Genomic DNA, 14,351 nt, shown 5'->3' with positions numbered 1-14,351 from the left:
ACAAGTGTTCACTACAATTCCAGTTCTCTGACTCACAGGGCTACACTTAGAGTGGTGCTCTAAGTGTACACACCTTGCACTCTCTCTGTATAATATCAATCACTTCTTTATCCAATGTGTCCAATACCATGACAGTGATATTGTTTATGTAAGCCAACACAAGTTACACTGACAACCACACACTCATCACCCAGTTTGGTTGAGATATGTATCAAACACTATGCAGTAAAATCTTCAGAAATCAAATATACTGTAAAGGTGTGTGAGGCATCCTTTACAGACCAAACAGTTCCAAGAGTTGGTCATTTAATTTGACCACTGAATAGATACCACTTTCTATTGGATGATCTAGCCTCTAAAGATGGGACCAAACCTGATATCTCTGGTTCACCTTGTCAACAACTGCTTCTGCCGCTGTTGCTTCTCCACCACCACTGCTGCTGCTGCCCCCCCCCCCCCACCACTACTAGTGTGTTCCCTTAAAGGTAATTCTGTCAATGTCTTTACAGAAATGGTTGTCTATACATTATGAAATACAAATGGAATTGCAAATTTCAGAAATAATGGAAAAGAGAATTCTAGTAATAAAATGCAAAGAATAATTACGTTTTATTCGTTGGTAGTAATCTCTGTCTTTGGCTGCCTTTAATTTCTTGGAGGTAGCTGCAGTTTTCTTTGATAAGTAACATTTTCCACTTTTTGTTATTTCAAATGATAAACAATTTTCATCAGACAAACATTTTACTACACAGGCTTCTGTTGTTACGTTCTTATTTTTCAACAATTTTTTCCCCATCACATCAAGAACGGCATCTTTTACTTTCACAAATTGTTTCTTAGTATCTGGATATAAAGTTAAAGTTAAACCAATGAAATATTAATTTCTAATATAAAAAGAAGATAAAATCTATGAGGTAGAAGTTTGTTGATTAAACTGACCTCTACACTTGAGTGGTATTTTATCTTATTGGCCCTGCAAAGGCAAAATTAACATCAACAGAATTTGAATTAAGAAGTGAAAGAGCCAGAACAAATAACACAACACATTTTGTCTGATGCTCTGTTGATTCTGTCAATCCATTACCCTTAACAACAAAAATAATTATAATTATTGTTGATGCAATTGATATTATGAATAACAGTTTCTAATATAAACACAAGGACCATAAATTCTGGAGTGATAATGTCATCATCATTATCATCATCATTGTTTAACGTCCGCTTTCCATGCTAGTATGGGTTGGAATGTATATAAATAAATCAACTGCTATACAGAAGTATGGAAGGTGAAGTATGTATTGTTGAGATACAAAGCCATGATGTAAAAGGATGTAACTAAATATAATTAATCATAGCAATGGTTAATTATATTTTACTAATTTTGTAATGTTTTGCTTTTTAGGTGAAACCAAGCTGAGGTCAACTTTACTTGCAGGGATAGATAACATAATATACCAGTCAAACTGCAGACATTGTAGTATTGACAAAACATCTATTGAAAATTGCTTGTTTTGAGTCTAAATCTGAAATCATTTTTATTAGGATTATCATAACTAAAGGTGGTGGATTGGAAGATAGCAAGAGCATCAGAAATCTGTTTCAGAGGATTGCCGAGTTTTAGTAAGGAAGGATTCAGAGCATTATACTGTACAGAATTTTAGATGATGACAAAAAGTATTGGAGAGAAAGGTCAATGTGGAAGCCTACAGGAAACAAGCATTCAAACTTCCAGTTCTTGATCAGCATACTTAATCCATTACTTGATTTAATAGCATTACCTTGCCTTTGGACAGAATTAATGGAATGCACTCTGTTACAAGCATTTGGTGAAGTCTCTGGTATGAGGATAGATTCCTCTCTAAGGATAGCTTCCACCAGTTACAATCACTGTGGAAATTGCCATAGAGTTAGCCAGTCCTCCTCTGACAAAGGCATTTAACACAAAAATAAAACAAAATTACATAGACAAAAACAATAAGAGAGAAGCTATTTATGTTACCGTTACAAATAAGTGGTATGGGAGACCATTTGTTGTTCTTTTCACATGTAGACTTTATCGTTTCATCCGCTGGGCAAGTATAGGTCACTTCAGATTTATAGTCAGTAGATTTGTAGTCCTTCTCAGCACCGACAATGTCTTTTGGTGGTCCACATTTGATTTTTGAGTTAACTGAAATTGGTGAAATAAATTGATATCAATATTAGGAACAGGATGAGAGTAAAGAGATAACGACAGTGTTATAATAAAAGATACTGAGTGAATCAAATTGGTGAAATTTGCACACAGATATAATACATGCATGCATGCATGTCTGTGTGTCTGTCTGTCTGGATGCATGCATCGTTAGCCACAGACACATTCATGCCTGTTCCCATAGTAACAAGCTGAATGTGAGAATTCTTTTGTCTGAGAAAGCACATGTTGGTAAATATATTGAAACCACTTGTTGGGCACTGTGTTCTATTGTTTTACCCATCGAAATGCATATTGAATGATTAAATGCTTGTTTTTTAAAAATATTTAATTTTTAATGTGCTGTTTATTGCATTAAATGCATATTGAATGCTTAAAACTACAAAGGACATGATGTTTACTCATTTCGTAGGTGTAGAATACAAATATTGACAACATGTGCTATTTTCAGGATATTGACAAAATGTGCTGTCACACACAGAATGACAGCTTCGAAATCCTGTTTCCTGACTGGGTGAAAATGATTAAACTTTAAACCTGTATAACTTTTTAAAAATATTTTTCTGGAAAATGTGAAAGAACTCCAGCAATTCAGCTTTGAAAACTACATCATTATATCAAATTTTAAAATTTCAATAAACTTCAATTTTTGAAACCTTGGCAGCTAAATTGAAAAAATCTGCTAAACTTTATAGAATAGGGGGTAAAAAATGCAATTTATATGTAGAGTAAATGTATCAAATTTTCACTTCTAAATTTAATCTAATAAACACAAGACAAGACTGTGTTCTAAGATGCCTTCATGCAACAAGAAAACAAGTAAAAGAATATGTGTACACACACACACATATATATACATATATATACACACTTTTTATAAACATACATGTATGTATATGTAAATACATGCAAACACATAAACAAGCAAGCACACAAAACAAAGAAATAAAAACATTCTACTGACCTGGGTTAATGATGTAAGTATCCCATGCCCATTTGTTGGGCAGAAGGTCCTGAGTCAAGTGAGTCGCATTACTTTGATCACAGAGCATATCTTTTTTATTATACTCATAAGAGTTACACCCTGGATTTTGATGACAAGCATGACCACACTCCTTTAAGCTCACATCTTCCAGCCGCTCAAATGTATCATGCCCTGGTATGGCAGTGCCTTTAATTATCAAAAGATCATCTTTGGCTAGAGAAAAAAAAGGTAGAAAATAAGAAATACATTTTATACTCTGACACACACTCACATTAAAAACTATATAGCGTCCAGTGCATAAATTGTTCCAAATGTACAAATTATATAAAACAAATATGAGGTCGGCTGAAAAGTTCATAGGTTGACCAAAATACTCTCATGGAATGTAACGAAATTAGGTTTATCTTTCAACACTGTCCCTCTTGTGGTCCACAAACTTCTTACACTGGTGTTACAGTGGTTGGATCCCATAAGTGAAGAAGCTTTCATCTTATTAATCAAAAAACACATCATTATCACTACAATACTGGTTCCCAGTCAAGTCTTTTTTCATGTTGTGTAACAAATAATAATCAGATGGGGCCGAATCAAGAGAATAGCAAGGGTGATCAACCAGTTCAAAGCCACAGTCACACACAGCAGCCATTGAAACTAAGGACTTGTATTCTGGAGTATTGTCATGATGAAACAAAACACCCCTCATTAGTTATCCTGGGTGTTTGGTTTTGATATCCTTTTATAACTGACTCAGAAAGTTGGCATAACACTCTCCATTCATTGTGTGGACCTTTTGAAGATAGTCAATAAACACAATGTTTTTGTATTCCAAATAACTGAGACCATCACCTTGCCTGCAAATGAAACAACCATGGCCTTCTTTGGAGCAGGTGAGGGGTGGTGTTTCCATTGCTTGGATTGTTTATCTGTGTCTGACTCAAAATGAAACCAACACTCATTCTGGGTTGGGAAACCTTCAAGGAAACCAGCTGGATCTACCTCAAACTATATCAGGCTTTCCTGAGATGTGGTCATCCTGGTGTGGTTTTGATCAGGTGTCTGAAGGTATAGCACCCACAAAGCAGAAACTTTTGTTAGGTCAGTTTCATTGTGCAAATTATTCTCTCACAGAAAATAATAATAATATTTATTCCTTTATTACCCACAGAGGGCTAAACACAGAGGGGACAAACAAGGACAGACAGAGGGATTAAGTTGATTACATCAACTCCAATGTGTAACTGGTACTTATTTAACTGACCCTGAAAGAATGAAAGGCTAAGTCGACCTCGGTGGAATTTGAACTCAGAACGTAGTGGAAGATGAAATACCGCTAACCATTTCACCTGGCATGATAACGATTCTGCTAACGATAATCAATCACCTGTCATTCATCACCATGCGGCAAACATGATCAATGTTTTCCTCAGTGGTAGCAGTTGCAGGACATCCAGGCCTTAGGTCATCTTCAAGCCTCTCTGTTCACCTCCTAAATTCACTTGGCATCACTGTGGATAATGAACACAGAATCTACAAAAAACTGGCATCATTGGGGAAAATGATGCCCTACTAATGATAGGAACACAGAAATAAACAGGGGGAGAAAATAGAAAAAACGTTTAGTGGCTAGCAATCTATCAAAGTACAAATCTATCAGAAGTACAAATGGGATCATGAATTTCAAAAAAAAGAGGAAAAGAGTATCCAACAATGAAGTACAAAGAATACTTACGTTGTATTCGCTGGTAATAATCATTGCTTTGGGTTGATTTCATTTTCTTGGATTTAGTTGCAGTTTTCTTTGATAAGTAACATTCTCTATTTTCTTTCTTTATTTCAAATGATAAACAAGTTTCGTCAGACAAACACTCTTTAGCACAAGCATCGGCTGTTATATTTTTCTTGTGAAACAATGTTTTCCCAGATACATCCAGAACTGCATCTTTCACTTTCACAAAATGGATCTGAGCAGCTGAAATTAAAGCATGAGTGAGACAATTGGAAACAAAACATGAACAACAATAGTAATTTCTAACATTGAAAGAAGGCTAACACTTTGAGGAAGAATGTGGTCAATTAAATTGGCCCCTACACCTGAGTAGTATCGTATTTTAATTGCCCAAGAAGGGAAAGTTAACATCAGCAGGATATGTACTTTGAAGTTAAAGAGCCAGAACTAAAACCACAACACGTGTTGTTTGATGCTGAAATGATTCTATGAATACCTCCTTAACAGAAGAAGGAGGAGGAGAATCATCATCATTATCATCATCAACATCAACATTTAACATCCGTTCTCCTTGCTGGCATGGGTTGGATACTTTGAGCGGGGCTGGCAAACTAGAAGGCTGCACCAGAATCCAGTCTGATTTGGCATAGTTTTCTAACACCAACCACTCCGTGAGTGTAATGGGTGCTTTTACATTCCACCGGCATGGGTGCTATTTCTGTGATACCGGTATCTGTCATGAGTGCGATTTTGCTCAGCTTGATGGGTCTTCTTCTCAAGCACAACATAATGCTAAAGGTCTCGGTAATTTCCTTTGTGAGGCCCAACACTCTCCCTAATTAATTGGGCTAAACTGACTCTCTCCCTAATTGGTTGGGCTATGACCCTCTCCGTAACTTACATTACCTGATCCAACAACTTGATACCTCTGTATTTATTTGTATCTAAAGTGTCACCTTTTCCTTCGTAGCAGTTGACTATGGCACAGCTACACCAGTCATTGGGTATGACTCCTTTGTGTATCACTGGTTAACTATATGGGTGACTAGGCTATATAGCCAATACCACCAGCTATTTTGAGCATCTCTGTGGTGATTCCTGATGGGCCGGGGGCTTTCCCTGTCTTCATGCTTTATCTACCAAGGTACTGTCAATTCGGATAGCTGGTCCCTTTGTTGGGTTGAGATTCGGCAGACACTCTTTCTCCCATTCATTCTCTTTATTGAGCAACCTTTCATAGTGGCATCTCCAAACCTCTCTCTTTGCAGCCTTGTTTAGTGCAATTGAACCATCATCCATGTGGACATCACGATTCTCTCTCACACACTGTCTTGCAACATGAAATACTTCAATTTTACAAGACTTTGAGGGTGAAATCATAATATGTTGGTTCAATAAGTAGCTACTTTACTATTCGTTTCCCATGCAGAAAATGACCTGAGTAATTTCCTTGCATTGTTGTTTCAGTACATATATATGGATTGAGTGAGTAATCTGGGTTTGATTCTCAGTCTAAATCAGTTCACTTTACATAGACAGTCACTACCCTTAAGAAAGACATGAATATCACACAATTTCATTGCTTTCTCTAATTATGTTTGGTCATTTACCTTAATAATAAATACATAACTTATTACAATGAGCTGAACTATAACTTGACAACAATATTTAAGAAAAAAATTAAACAAAATTACTGAAACAGAGACATCAAGAGAACCTGTTTACATTAATTTACCTTTACAAGCATTTGCTACAGGAGACCATTTATAGTCCTCTTTACATACTGATTTTAATTTTTCTCCTTCTGGACAAGTATAGGTCACTTCAGATTTAAAGGTGGTGGTTTTGTAGGACTTCTTGGCACCAGCAACATCTTTTGGTGGTCCACAGTCAACTTTATTGTAAGCTGAAAGAAAAGAGAAACTGATAGGATCAAAAGAAGACAAAATAAACACTTATGATGATTCAAAAGGAGAAATACGAAGGTTGTGGTCAATGAAGAGAGTAGATGTGATGCCAATAGTAATTGGTGCACTTGAAAATATCAGCACTCAGCTACCAGCATGGCTGAAAAAGACTGGTGCAAGTGTGAAGGAAGATCACCTACAAAAATCAGCATTGCTTGGAACTGCAAGAATTCCTTGCAGGGTTCTTGAAGCATGACCAGTAAACAAGTGTCACCTTAGTCTGCTGGCTGTGGACAGCTGACACTTTCCATCATACCCAGCAAAATAAGCTGTGAGTTTTCATATAACAACAAAAACAACAATCATAATAATGATAATGCTTCCTTTACTTACCCAGAGGCATCATAGATGAGATGGATATCACAAGGACGATCAACAATTTGTGTGGGGCTTTACTTAAAAGATGAGGAGAAATAAATGGAAAGGATGGTAAAATGTGATAAAAGTATACATATTGTACAAAGTATGTGACAACATGTCGGATGAAGTCCTCCCGATACAGGAAAAGCTCCAACTTGGGCCAATCAGGGAACCAACAGATCCAGGATTACCCTGGCCATCAAAGGCACAAGTCCTCTCCCAACAGTTGCTTTCCAATCTACATGGCACATGCTTAGAGAAGGGCCATTCACTCTAACCATATTTGCCATTGTCAGCCATTTTTTCACAAATTCCCTGAGAGGTAGCACTTTCTTTTCCCAGCAAAACTTAAAAAAGTTGATGAGCTTTCAGCTTTGTCCTCGATATGACATTTTTCATCATGGCTACTCATGAAACAATATGTATATATATATATATATATATATATATATATATATATATATATATATATATATACATACTACACACATATATGTAAATACACAGGTACACAATAAATAAAATGGAAATGCTCTACTGACCTGGGTTAACCATATATATATCCCAATTTCCATTGTTGGGTTTAAGTAAATCAGATGACTGACTTGCATTATTCAGATCACATAACTTATCTTTCTCATTGTACTGATAAGAGTTACATCCTACATATTGTTGACAAGCCTTATCACACTCCTTTAAGGTCTTATTCTTAATTTGTCCTACAGAATCCTTCTTTGGTATGCTAACTTTTTTAAACATAAAAGGTTTGTTAGCTGGAAAAAGAAAAAGAGAACAAGAAATACATTGTACACTCCTCCAACCACCCAACACACACACACACACACACACACACACACACATCACATCACATTCATATATTAGATATTGTAAAGTATCAGTGCAAAATTCTGTAAATGGATAATTTATAAAAGAAATAATTGATTCACAAAATGTCACCTTAATCAGAATCCATGTGAGCTGTAGAACATCTCGAGACTTATTTCAAAACATATCTCAGTACTTAGAGTGTCCTAAACTGGAAAATAGTTTTGTGGATGGGTACTGCTTTTATTCTTATGAATTCTCTTATAAAACAATGCAATAGAAGATTTTCTCATATTTTATTCAAAATCTTGATTGCTGGTATTTGTGCATAATTATCTCATGATGATGATCATCATCATTTAATGTCTGCTTTCCATGCTGGCATGGGTTGGACGGTTCGACTGGGGTCTGGGAAGCCAGAAGGCTGCACCAGGCTCCAGTCTGATCTGGCAAGGTTTCTACAGCTGGATGCCCTTCCTAACACCAACCACTCTGAAAGTGTAGTGGGTGCTTTTTATGTGTCGCTTGCACGAGGGCCATGAGGCAATACTGACATCAAATGGTGCTTTTTATCTGCCACCAGCACAGGAACCAGATAGGCGGAACTGGCAGCAACCATGCTCGGATAGCGCTTTTTACATGCCACCGGCATGGGAGCCAGTCTGGTGGCACTGGCACTGACAATGCTCACATGGTGCTTTTTATGTGCCACTGGCATGGGTGCCTGTCAGGCATCTATTTTAAATATATTTATAAAGTAGTCATCGTCATCGTAGAAGTAGTTAGTAGTCGTAGTAATAATATTCTGCTCAATTCCACAGATTAGCTTGTCAGTTGTTTGACCCTAACCAGTTGAGCATGTCCTTGGGTGGCTGACGATATGTGCATCTCTGATCAGGAGCAGAAGCAGTGAGAGAGCATCATAGCCATGTGTTGTGATGAATTCTTTGGCGTTTGAATAATTCACCACTGGAAACATGGGTGTTTTGTTTGACATCCTTAAACAACCCTTATTCAGGAACCTTTGGAGTGGGATGGTCTACTTGACTTGAAGAAAATTCTAACTGGGCCTCACCTGCAAGGTCATGTGCTGTTTATCTTGATATGAAGTCACCATGTTGCACACATATGCTTGTGATGTATGTGCCTAGTGTATCCTCAATTACTGATGAGACACTGTGTTGTAATAGTACTGTTTAAGCCATGTCAGCATGGAGAAATGAAGAAGAAGTTGTTGTTGCTGCTGCTGCTACCATCACCCACACTGCTGTCACTTCCGCCGCCACCACCACTACCATGACTACTACTAGTAATACTAATACTATTACTCTTTGGGTTTAAGTAAAACACCATGAGGTTCTTTTCTTACATGAAACTATAATTGAAGGTATACATAAAAGCGTTCAAGAGGAACACATTCTCTATGAGAATGTCCTAACAGTATTTCCATTTCCTAATATTGCTCTTTGTTTTTCAGGAATATGTCTCTGTCTTTCTGTAAAGACAGAGACATGTCAATGTCTTTACAGAAATGGTTGTCTGTACATTATGAATTACAAATGGAATCACAAATTTCAGAAGTAAGAGGAAAAGAGAATTGCAATAATAAAATGCACAGAATAATTACCTTTTACTCGTTGGTAGTAATCTCTGCTTTTGGTTGTTTTCATTTTCTTGGTGGAAGCTGCTGTTTGCTTTGATAAGAAACATTTTCCATCTTCTTTCTTTATTTCAAATGATAAGCAATTTTTGTCAGTCAAACACTTTGTTGCACAATCATCTTCTGTTACATTTTTCTTCTTCCACAATGTTTTCCCAGATACATCTAGAGCTGCATCTTTTACTTTCACAAAATTGATTTGAGCAACTGGAATTAAAGGAAACTTTAGAGGAGTGTAAATAACAACAACAATAGTAATAATTTCTAATATAGAAAAAAAAAACAAAACAAAAATATGAAGTGAGAACAAATACACAGCCCATGTAAGGGTAGAAAACAGCTGTTAAATGATGATGGTAATGAAGATGATGACATGAATACTAATTGCAGTATTGGAAGAAATGTTTTAGAGTATGTATGCAGGTTCTTTTGATTAGGGGTTCAAATCAAGCCAAGGTCAACTCTGCTTTTCGTGTAAGTTGCAGTGAATAACATAAAGTACAAACAAACTCCAAGGTTGATGGTATTGATTAAACACTTCCATTCAGAAATTCTTTGCTTTGTGCCTAAATCAAAAATCTTTATTTTTATTATTAGTAGTAGCAATATTATAATTAAGGGTGGTGGATTGGAAGATAACAAGAACATAGGAAGACTGTTCCAAGTAAATGCTGAGTTTTAGTAAAGAAGAACTCATACATTATATTTATCCCCACTTAACAGGCAGGATGCCACAAAGTATGGGTGAGAAAAGTCAAGTTAGAAATTAAGAGAATATGCATCAAGATTAGATTTGGAGTTAATAAGCTTACAACAATATCGAGGAGGGTGGAGTTTTGTCTGCATGGTTAAAAATTAACTTCGCAACTAAGCCTTGGGGATGAAATGTAGTGGATGCAAGTTATGTGAAAGCCTGCAGGAGAAGAACAAGTTTCTATGCTTCCAACTCTTGTTTCCTGGACTTAATCCATTCTCTAGTTTAATACCATCACCTGGCCCCTGGGTAGAATTAATGATGTCCACTCTGTTGCAAGCATTTGTGAGGTCTCTGATCCAAGGATAACTAGCTCTCCCTCATCATCAGTCACAAGCACTGTAGAACTTCATATGCATTCTGTTAGTCTTCCACTGACAAACACATTTAACACAAAAATAAAACAAAATTACATAGACAGAAACAACAGGAGATGAGCTATTTACATTACCTTTACAGGCTTCTGCCACTGGAGTCCATTCATTGTTTTTTTCACATACTGACTTTAGTTGTTCTCCCTCTGGACAAGTATAGGTCACTTCAGATTTATAGGTGGTGGTTTTGTAGGACTTTGATGCACCAGTAACTTCCTTTGGAGCGCCACAGTTAATTTTTGCATAAACTGAAATTAAGAATAGAAATTGATACCAATGTTGCATGAATATTATGTGTGTGCTCTGCTCAATATATAGGAAAGGTGTTGGTAGGAATTCCATATGGTGTATCCAGTGCAACCTATAGGCACATCAGAGGTGCACTGGAATCACAGAATTCTTTGTGTGTAACAGTTGTTTAGAAACAATAAACACACAGGAACTGGATTTTCTCAAATGCTCAGGAGATTCCCTAGAGGTTGTTGGTGGTTTCTGTTACCAAGAAATTGGAGGACAATGATTCATTGAACCCATTGGATCTTGCCAAACTGTCCAACCCATGCCAGCATGAAACATGGATGTGAAATAATAACGATGATAAAATACACACACTCACACAAAACAAAAAATACTTCTGTGTGTGTACAAAACATGTATGTATGTATATATATATATATATATATATATGTCGTCATTATCATTTTATGTCCACTTTCTATGATGCTGGATAAAACTGGACTATGAGGTTAAGAATGATAATTCAAAATACTGTGGTCCTGGGTGGAATCTTAGTTATGTGGTTAAAAATTTGCTTCAGAACAAAGGATGAAATCTGGTAAATGGAAACTATGGATGTCTGCTGGAGGGAACAGACTATCACATTTCAACTTTTCTGTTGGGAGACTTAATCTGTCACCCAATTTAATACTTTGCCCTTGGATAGAATTAATACTGTCCACTTTGTTGCAAGCATCAGGGGAAATATCTGGTCTGAGGACAACTTCCTTTGTCTCTCCCACTAGCCACAAACACTGTGTAAATTGTCAGAGAGTCAGCTAGACTTCCTCTGGCAAAGATATTTAGCACAAAAATAAAGTAAGATTACCCTGACAGTGCCAAGAAAAAGGAAGTTATTTACATTACCTTTACATGTAGAATTTACTGGAGACCATTTATTATCCTTTTTACATATTGACTTTAAGTGTTCTCCTTCTGGACAAGTGTAGGACACTTCAGTTTCATAAGTGGTGGTATTGTAGGACTTGTTAGCACCAACAATGTCTTTTGGTGGTCCACAGTCAATTTTGGAGTAAACTGAAATTGAAAGGAGAAACTGGTGTCAATGGTGAGGGCATGTTTGGAAGAGGGTGAGAATAAGGAGATAATGACAATCTTACAATGAATTCTTTACTATTAATTTTCATATATAACATATAATCACTAACTGTTTATTCTTTATTTTACAGCTCTGATAATGTGTGGTGAAAAAATTGCAATTAGAGTCATTTTATTCAATCTGTAGAGAAAAGGATTAAGTGCAAGGTAAGTGCCAAAAGAAGTAAGTTATATGGATAGCCCAGCAACTGTCAGTGAACATATGTCACAAAACTGGTTCAGACATTTCAAGGAAGGTGACACCAGCTTCAAAGACAACCAAGGTCAAGGAGACATTTTGTTGTGGAAGACATTGCTTTGCTTGAAATGGTTGAACAACAACCAGGCCCAATCACTCATACATTGTCAGTAGAACCTGGTTCTTCACAAAGCATTATTATTCAACACCACCATAAGCTCAGCCTTGTAAACAAATTTTGTGGAGAAGTTCCTCATGAACAGACCAATGACTAGGCTCAATGACATGCGAACATTTGTGAACAACTGTGGACAAATCTTCATGATGCCTGTTTTTGGCATTGAATTGTAACTGGGGATGAAAGACAGATGTACTTTTATAATCCTATTAAGATAAATCAGCGGTTTTATTCCAACCAAGCTTCAGAATTTGTTGTCAAACAAAGGCAGTTTTAACAGAAGGTCATGTGTGTCTGGTGGAATTTTGAGAGGGTGTTGTACTTTGAGCTTGTCCTAGATGGTCATGCTGTGAATGCTAACCTTTATGCTTAACAACTGCAGTGAGTATATGATGCTTTGAAAGCCTATCTGGCATTGGTCAGTTGAAGATGTGCACTCCTACAACATGACAATGCTCCAGAACAAACTGCCAAAGTGACCAAATGCAAACTTGAGAAATTTGAGGTGCTGGAAGTGCTACCTCACCCAGTTTACAGTCCAGACCTTGCATCACCAGATTACCATCTTTGTTGAACCATGGCTCATTTTCTGCATGGATAGAGGTTTAGTAATATAGATAAGGTTAAAACCAGATGCAGGGAGTTTTCTGTCTCTAAATCAGTCAAATGTTATAAGCGTGGAAAATGGTTATTGTATGTAACTTGATAAAACTATTAAAGCTTGAAATACAGAAAAACTTTTGACTCAGTCTGGTACATATATATATATATATATATATTTACAGATTTTTATTAATGTCACATATTAAATGAAGCGCTTTTCACCTAGTCGTGTAGGTTTTTCAAATTTGAAAAACCTACACGACTAGGTGAAAAGCGCTTCATTTAATATGTGACATTAATAAAAATCTGTAAATGTACAAACATCCAGGTTTCTGAGTACCTTAATTTTTTTATATATAATTTCTGTACATCACCTCCAAACCTTCAAATATATATATATATATATATACACACACACACACACACACACATCATCGTCATCATCATTTAACATCTGTCATCCATATTGGCATGGGTTGGATGATTTGACAGGAACTGGCCAGCCAGGATGCCATCCAAACTCCAGTTGTTTGTAGTGACAGGATTTCTAAGGCTGGATGCACTTCCTAATGTCAGACACTTTCTTAGTGTGTGTATTGGGTGCTCTTAATGTGCCACTGGCATGGGTGCTTTTATGTAGTACCAGCATGAGTGCATGTTATACAGCACTAGCATCTGTAAAGGACAAGCCTGTTTGTATAGGTGACACCAATTTTACTTAACTTGGCACATCCTCCTAAGTACAGCAAATTGCCACAACTCTTGGTCCCTTTCATTTCCTTAGTGAAGCTCAGTAAAATATGTCTTGTTGGGATTTGAAGCCACAGTATAAGAAGATGTAACTAAATACAACTAACCTTGGCAAATATTATCACCCGTCACTTTACTGATTTTGTAATGTTTTGCTTTTTAGGTGAAACCAAGCTGAGGTCAACTTTACTTGCAGGGATAGATAACATAATATACCAGTCAAACTGCAGACATTGTAGTATTGACAAAACATCTATTGAAAATTGCTTGTTTTGAGTCTAAATCTGAAATCATTTTTATTAGGATTATCATAACTAAAGGTGGTGGATTGGAAAATAGCAAGAGCATCAGAAATCTCTTTCAGAGGATTGCCGAGTTTTAGTAAAGAAGGATTCAGAGCAT

At 36.5% G+C, this 14,351-nt stretch overlaps 1 protein-coding gene across 1 annotated transcript in view; it reads right to left on the bottom strand.

The window, feature by feature from the left end:
* Positions 1-14,351, bottom strand: part of LOC106869390 (uncharacterized) — a 206,146-nt gene that overhangs the window by 31,422 nt on the left and 160,373 nt on the right. Inside the window, exons 70-79 of the mRNA XM_052970991.1 lie at positions 12,712-12,769; positions 11,989-12,159; positions 10,923-11,093; positions 9,685-9,924; positions 7,775-8,005; positions 6,641-6,811; positions 4,909-5,148; positions 3,159-3,392; positions 2,000-2,170; positions 607-843 (exon numbers count right to left, since the gene is read on the bottom strand). Of these exons, the coding sequence (XP_052826951.1) occupies positions 607-843; positions 2,000-2,170; positions 3,159-3,392; positions 4,909-5,148; positions 6,641-6,811; positions 7,775-8,005; positions 9,685-9,924; positions 10,923-11,093; positions 11,989-12,159; positions 12,712-12,769 (1,924 nt within the window). The remainder of the gene's footprint in view (positions 1-606; positions 844-1,999; positions 2,171-3,158; positions 3,393-4,908; positions 5,149-6,640; positions 6,812-7,774; positions 8,006-9,684; positions 9,925-10,922; positions 11,094-11,988; positions 12,160-12,711; positions 12,770-14,351) is intronic.

This window comes from Octopus bimaculoides, chromosome 10, assembly GCF_001194135.2.
Source record: "Octopus bimaculoides isolate UCB-OBI-ISO-001 chromosome 10, ASM119413v2, whole genome shotgun sequence".
Lineage (NCBI taxonomy): Eukaryota > Metazoa > Mollusca > Cephalopoda > Octopoda > Octopodidae > Octopus > Octopus bimaculoides.
This window is presented reverse-complemented; position numbering and strand designations above follow the sequence as displayed.